The 7,375-nt window shown below is 46.7% G+C and overlaps 1 protein-coding gene across 2 annotated transcripts in view; it reads right to left on the bottom strand.

The window, feature by feature from the left end:
* Nucleotides 1-263: 263 nt before the first annotated feature.
* The window catches only part of LOC309354131 (charged multivesicular body protein 3), a 32,563-nt gene continuing 25,451 nt past the window's right edge, over nucleotides 264-7,375 (bottom strand). For both annotated transcript variants that reach the window (XM_081884018.1, XM_081884017.1), the window contains 4 exons: nucleotides 6,648-6,827; nucleotides 3,798-3,919; nucleotides 2,989-3,103; nucleotides 264-661 (listed from right to left, as the gene is read on the bottom strand). In XM_081884018.1, the coding sequence (XP_081740144.1) occupies nucleotides 519-661; nucleotides 2,989-3,103; nucleotides 3,798-3,919; nucleotides 6,648-6,827 (560 nt within the window). In that variant the 3' untranslated portion in view covers nucleotides 264-518. The remainder of the gene's footprint in view (nucleotides 662-2,988; nucleotides 3,104-3,797; nucleotides 3,920-6,647; nucleotides 6,828-7,375) is intronic.

The following is a 7,375-nucleotide window of genomic DNA, read 5'->3' as shown; positions in this document are numbered from 1 at the left end:
ACATATAACTTTTACTTGCAGGAGATCAACTGTATTAAGCTAATCAGACCTGCACTTTGTGGCTGAAGAGTTTACTTGGTTTTTAATAACTGGCAAGAGGTTTGTGTGTTCCGTCCACATACTTGAAAGAAACTACCAGCTCACCAGGGACTGCAGGAAAGTGTTAAAAACCGTTTATTAAAATCTAGTCATACTGTTTCAGAAATGTACATAATGCTGTTGTTGCAGGTACAGCCCGCAGAAGACAGTACGTAAAGCACAAGCTCGTTCAAATAGGTTTTTATTTTATTTTTTGTTTGAGAATACATATGCCATCCCTTCTCCATTCCCCAAGAGCGGTTTAGTGTTGGGCATAGGTTGACAGAAAAGTTAAAAATAATATCTCTGAAGGCAAACCCACAAAAAAATAGATATAGGAATATATACAGGAAAGACTTTTGCATGAAGTTTTGCACTGTTAAAAGGCATGACAGGGCAGCCTGTGGAAAAATGCACCAAACTGCAAAGCCAGTCTACATTTAGCTACGGAGAGTCGCTAACCGCGACTGCATTGCTTCAATATCTTCTTCTTCTTCTTCATCAACAACAGCTGCTGTTGCCCCTTCGGGCTCATGTTCTGGCAGCGCGTCGGTGACCTTGCTGGGCGCTTTACCCAAGGCTCCTGCAAGAAAAGGCAAAGCAAGACTTGCAGTTGAAAAAGCAGCGCCAAAATATAAAGGCTCAACCCAGAACAATCCCAGAATTCTAAGCAGGGTGGGATTACCGTATTTTTCGCCCTATAGGACGCACTTCCCCCCCTCCAAAAACGAAGGGGAAATGTGTGTGCGTCCTATGGGGCGAATGCAGGCTTTCGGTGAAGCCTGGAGAGCGAGAGGGGTCGGTGCGCACCGACCCATCTCGCTCTCCAGGCTTCAAGAAGCTCTCCGCAAGCCTTGGGAGCTCCACGGGAGTTCCCGTCGGGCTCCCAAGGCTTGCGGATAGCAGCCTGCATCCCGAAGCAACCCTGCTTCGTGCAGATATCGGACAGCCCCACAAGCTCGGGGGACAGCGGGGAGGCAAAGCGCCGCCATCCCGCTGTTCCCCGACCTGGTTTGGATTCCCTGACCTGGTTTTTTTGGGGGGGGGAATAAAGGGGGAAATTTTTCCTTTATTTCCCCCCCAAAAAACTAGGTGTGTCCTATGGGCCGGTGCGCCCTATGGGACGAAAAATACGGTAGGTGTGAGTGATTGCAATCACAAACTGCAAATAAGTCACAGAAACCACTGATAGGGCCTCATCTCCTCCCCGAGGACCAATATATTAACAGTCTTGCTCCGCTTAGAAGAGCTCTGCTTGCTTGACAGCTCTGAATGATGCAATGACAGGGAGAAAATGAAGTTTCTGTTAGAATTCCTGCTCCATGATTGCAGTCATGGGATTTTTGTCTATCACATGACGGTATATGTTTTGACTCCACAGAGTGGGAAGTGACGGAGACAAGATGTTTGTGTTACTGTGTTCCGTGAAGTGGGACTATTGTCCTTTATTCTTTCTCTCTTTGCTGTCTGATGCTAGAGAGAGAGGGAGCTATGTTGCAGTGCTCTGTGTGTGTTTATATGTAAATAAAGTAGATTAGCCAAAATGCTGAGTTGCTGAGGTCTGTTACGTTAGCTGTGAAGACTCTGCAGATCCCTAAGGGTGCCAATGCCTGTTGGCAGCGGTCGCTGTGATGTTCAAGCAGAAGAAAGCTTTTGAAGCCCCCGAACGAAAGACCAGGAGGGAGAGAACATGCCAGTTGGGCATGTGTCTCTGCCAGGGTCCTACTCGAGTGTAGGACGAGCTCCTGAAAGTTTCTGTGCCGCCATGACGGAGTCCCTAAAATGGGCTCTGCTTTTTCATTGTTCTGAGCTCTCTGGAGAACCAGGGAGCATTGAGGCATGATAGCTATCAACCACTCAGGCCATTCCCTCAGTCCAGAGGCTGAGCAAGGCATCTAATAGAACTTGCCAGACACAGCAGATTCTCTCTCAGCCAACAGATTCCCTCTCAGTCAACCATGTGGATCTGCCAGTCTTCAGAGGTAGGTTGTTTCAATAGGCTCCACCACTGTTAAGGTAAAGGACTGCAGAAGACCCAACCCTAGCCGACATGGATCGGCCGTGGCAGCAGAACCAGATTAAGCTTCTTCGTCATTCTGTCCACCATCAAACTTTGCCAAGGGCCCAATTTTTCATACCAAGTGGGCCGCAAGAGCACTTCAACCTGGAACCCACAGGCAGCACACTGTCTTGTCGTGGGGGAGGTGGAGGGGAGAGCGAGGCCAACATCTGACACCCCTCACTCAGCCCCCCCCCCAAGTTGGGTAAGCAAGGCGCTGGGCTTTGGGAAGGAGGCGTAAGGCTCTGGTAGGGTCCTAGGGCCCTCCCATCTCCTTCCGAAAGCTGGGAAAGTGCTAACTAGGGTTTGGAAGGAGACAGGAGGACTCTAGGACCCTGTCATAACCCCCATATTGCCTTCCCAGTTTTGGGAAGGCAGTACAAATACAAGCAAATACAAGACTTGCTGGCCAAGGAACCACTGGGAGTGCACTTCAAGACTCCCAATTGCTTATTTGCTGCCAGTTCTTTATCTACCCTACATACACATATATGATGTCTGGAAAATAGCCTTGCGAGCTAAATTTTGACTGCTGTCTAGCCTAGTTAGGCTCATGGTTTGGAGCTTCCCCACCACTGGACTAGGTGGGAGAACCAGAAGATGAAACAGCCATTTAACTTCACTTTCTGAAACATAACACAGACTCAAGAGAATGCTTAAAAGCTGTGGCATATAACCCTTATAGACTCCAGGGTCTCATTTGCTCAGCAACACCTGTTCAGAGTCAAGCTTCCATTTAATATTACGGGAGAGCTGGCGCTGCAAATGAAGGAGGCCAGTTTTGCCAACAATAAAAAGTAGGATATGGCACATACGTTTATCTATAGACACTCGTGCACACTTCCACTCACCAGCTGTAAGGTCAAACAAAATTTTGTCAATCTCCATTTCTGCTTCCTCTTCCATCTCTTCTTGGTCTTCCATACCTTCAAAGGTATCCTCCAGCATGTCTTCGATAATACCTGCCTAAAGAAAATGTAGATGATGGAAAATTAAGTTATTTGTATATACAGACCAGGATCATACACTTGTAGACCTGGAAATTGGGCCCTAGTTTTCAGCCACAGCTTGGACTGTCCCAACAAACAATTGCAAGCAGCTAAAAAAATTAATGGGACGCGGGTGGCGCTGTGGGTTAAAGCCTCAGCACCTAGGACTTGCCGATCGAAAGGTTGCTCGGTCCCAGCGCCTGCCAACCTAGCAGTTCGAAAGCACCCTCGGGTGCAAGTAGATAAATAGGGACCGCTTAATAGCGGGAAGGTAAATGGCGTTCTGTGTGTTGCGCTGGCTCGCCAGATGCAGCTTGTCACGCTGGCCACGTGACCCGGAAGTGTCTGTGGACAGCGCTGGCTCCCGGCCTCTAGAGTGAGATGAGCGCACAACCCTAGAGTCTGTCAAGACTGGCCCGTACGGGCAGGGGTACCTTTTTAAAAAAATTAATAAATCCAGAGAGACAAGGCAAGTTTGACAGCTGATCTCCTTTGGACTGATGTTCAAGTGGCCTCATCTGGCAAAGGGAAGGCAGAAGGAGCCAGGATATCAACAAACAAGGCAACAATGATCTGAAGCAGGTACTATCTCTTGCATGCTAGACTGCTTGCCTTGCTACCATTTTACACAGCCAGATCATACAAAAAAAGAATTAAGAGAGTACTCTTACCTTCATCATTTCTTTGGACAACTCCCGCATTGTAGCCTGGATTTCAGGGATCTTTACTAAGTTTTGCATGGCTTTCATTACTTCTGAGCTCTTCTGTAATGAGCCAGCCACTCTCAGGACAGCTGCCAAGAGAAGGCATGGAAGACTTTAGATCAAATTCAGACCAGCAGAACATCAGCTTGGGCTGTTCCCTGCTACCAGAGCAAGGTTCCTATTCAATTCAGAGGGGAGTTGAGGGTACCTAAGATTACAAGATGTCCATCTTTTCTCTCAACCTAATAACTTATAAAAAGCCAACAATAAGAGTGTTCATAAAGAGCAGGGTATTCTTTTCCTTTCCGCTTCTGAAAAAGACCCCCAAAGATTTTCTAGGATAAGGATGTGATCAGAGGCCTGCAATGTTACATCAAGGATTATCTGGTCCAGCATCTTGTATTCAAGTACAGTGGTACCTCGGGTTAAGTACTGTATTTTTTGCTCTATAAGACTCACTTTTACCCTCCTAAAAAGGTGTGCGTGCATCTTATGGAGTGAATGCAGGCTGCGCAGCTGTCACAGAAGCCAGAACAGCAAGAGGGATCCCTCTTGCTGTTCTGGCTTCTGAGATTCAGATTATTTTTTTCTTGTTTTCTTCCTCCAAAAACTAGGTGCGTCTTGTGCATCTTATAGAGAGAAAAATACGGTACTTAATTCGTTCTGGAGGTCTGTTCTTAACCTGAAACTGTTCTTAACCTGAAGCACCACTTTAGCTAGTGGGGCCTTCTGCTGCTGCCGCGCTGCCGGAGCACGATTTCTGTTCTCATCCTGAAGCAAAGTTCTTAACCTGAAGCACTATTTCTGGGTTAGCGGAGTCTGTAACCTGAAGCGTCTGTAACCTGAAGCGTATGTAACCTGAGGTACCACTGTATACAAATCCTTCCAAGGCCGCTTGATTTTTGTTAAAAAAAACAAACAAACCTCTGATGATTAAACCACCAGAAGGCATATTGACACTGTATCCAATGGTGGCTTTATTCGTACATAACACTGCAAGAATGAGGAAGCAGGTGTGTGCCTGGAGCAAAAGATCGCAGCCACGTTGCTCCACCCTGGTCCTGCTGCCGCCAGAGCCAAGCCATGTATGGCCCAGCCTTGCATGCAAACCTGACCTCGTGGTTTGCCTCCCTAGCTCTTCGTTTATTTGGAGTGACATAAGCTACAAGTTGAGGTTCACACGGAACGCCACCGAACTGCAAGGAAAAGTGCTCATCCTCTACAAAACCTTAGTTACCTTCCAAAGCTCCGCAGATCTCAAATGTGTAGCAAGGTGGAAGACTTTTGGGAGAGCGCTTTTCTAAATGGGAAGTCCTGGGTTGCATACTGCTATCATGTGGAAAGAAGAGGTGTACTTTGCTACAACTTGCTTCTTTATTCAAACATTACTGACCTTTGCTACCTTTGTGAGTGACCCGGAAACTACAACCAACCCAGAATGCGCCAGCTAGACTGGTGACTGGGAGCGGCTGCCAAGACCACATAACACCGGTCTTGAAAGACCTACATTGGCTCCCAGTACGTTTCCGAGCACAATTCAAAGGGTTGGTGCTGACCTTTAAAGCCCTAAATGGCCTCGGTCCAGTATATCTGAAGGAGCGTCTCCACCCCCATCGTTCTACCCGGACACTGAGGTCCAGCATCAAGGGCCTTCTGGCAGTTCCCTCACTGCGAGAAGCCAAGTTACAGAGAACCAGGCACTCGCCCTGTGGAACGCCCTCGCACCGGATGTCAAAGAGAACAACAACTACCAGACTTTTAGAAGACATCTGAAGGCAGCCCTGTTTAGGAAAGGTTTTAATGTTTGATGCATTACTGTATTTTAATATTTTGTTGAAAGCCGCCCAGAGTGGCTGGGGAAGCCCAGCCAGATGGGCGGGGAATGAATGAATGAATGAATGAATAAATAAATAAATAAATACTATTGCTACAGCCCAGCATAAACATAAATCTATGGTGTGAACTGTTTAGTCCTACAGTCTTCACAACAGTCTTCTATTTCTTTCTGTATTGTTGACCTTTGATCATTTTATGCTCATTTGGTCTAATGAGGTTCAAAGCCTTTATTTCCAAGCGTCATTTTATTCCACAGTCTTCTACGGGAGAGAAAGACAGTTGCAGCATTGCACCACAGCTCAGCTTCAGCACGGATTGCTTGAGGTGGGAGAATTCTGGATAAATGTTTGTCCAGGGCCCCCTTTGCACATGCAGCTGGCACTGTGAGAAGAGCTTCTGCAAGGTGCGAGCCTATGCTGCAGGGGAATATAGCTGAATAACACAGTTTGGTGGACAAAGCGTATTGCATGGGTATTTCCTAACCCACTGCTACCCTTTCATGTGGTTAGAGCAGTACTAAAAGAATAAGATGATGATAGATAGATAGACAGATAGATGATAGATAGATAGATAGATAGATAGATAGATAGATAGATAGATATAGATAGATGATAGCTTTCTTTTGTATTCAGTTGCCTGTGTGATTTGGTGGAAGAGAAATTTAAGTACCGTATTTTTTGCTCTATAAGACTCACCTTTTCCCTCCCAAAAAGTAAGGGGAAATGTGTGTGCATCTTATGGAGTGATTGCAGGCTGCACAGCTATCACAGAAGCCAGAACAGCAAGAGGGATTGCTGCTTTCACTGCGCAGCGATCCCTCTTGCTGTTCTGGCTTCTGAGATACAGAATACTTTTTTTCTTGTTTCCCTCCTCCAAAAACTAGGTGCGCCTTGTGGTCTGGTGCGTCTTATAGAGTGAAAAATACGGTAATCTATTTTGTTCCATCACGACAGGTGCTGCCGTGGAAGCCCAGCTCCTTACCCAGCTGATTCTTCATCCCCATCAGCACTGAATTCATGTGGGCTTTGGAGGCGTAGAGTTTGCTCACAGCTTTCCGCGAACGAATCATCTCCTTTGCCAGGACCACGCAAACGTCTTTCTGACCCTTTTTGGCGGCATCTTTGATGGATCTTTTTACCTTTTCCTCTTCTCGCTGAATATCTACAATGCAAACAAGAGTAAATGGTGATGGCGGAAGCTCGAGGCTTTAAAAATGAGCCGTGATTTTCCTTGGCGTGTGAATACTACATAGGAGAGAAGGAGAGGGACTCACCTGTCACCTCAGTCCCCCTATACTAGCAGCCAAGGACTTAAGAAGACCTTTCTGAACGAAAGGCAATGTTTGGGGGGCTCTGAAAACATGCATATATTGGCTGCTCTCATCTGGGGCAAAAGTCAACCAAAATTTGGTAGCTGCTAAGGTTCTACCTTACTTCCCAAGAAGTGAAGTCTTGTCCTTGACCTCAAATGGCAGCTCCAAACCTCTGAGTGAACTGTGTCTCGGATCAGGCATAGGCAAACTTGGCCCTCCAGATGTTTAGGGACTACAATTCCCATCATCCCTGACCACTAGTCCTGTTAGCTAGGGATGATGGGAGTTGTAGTCCCAAAACATCTGGCGGGCCGAGTTTGCCTATGTCTGTCTTGGATTGTATGTCAATCAGTATTTCCTACTTGCCAGATGTAAGTTCCAATCTTAGTATAATATA

This window comes from Podarcis melisellensis (genome assembly GCF_964234715.1).
Source record: "Podarcis melisellensis genome assembly, chromosome: 13".
Taxonomy (NCBI): domain Eukaryota; kingdom Metazoa; phylum Chordata; class Lepidosauria; order Squamata; family Lacertidae; genus Podarcis; species Podarcis melisellensis.
Note: the sequence above shows the minus strand (reverse complement) of the source record. Positions and strands in the feature narration are given on the sequence as shown.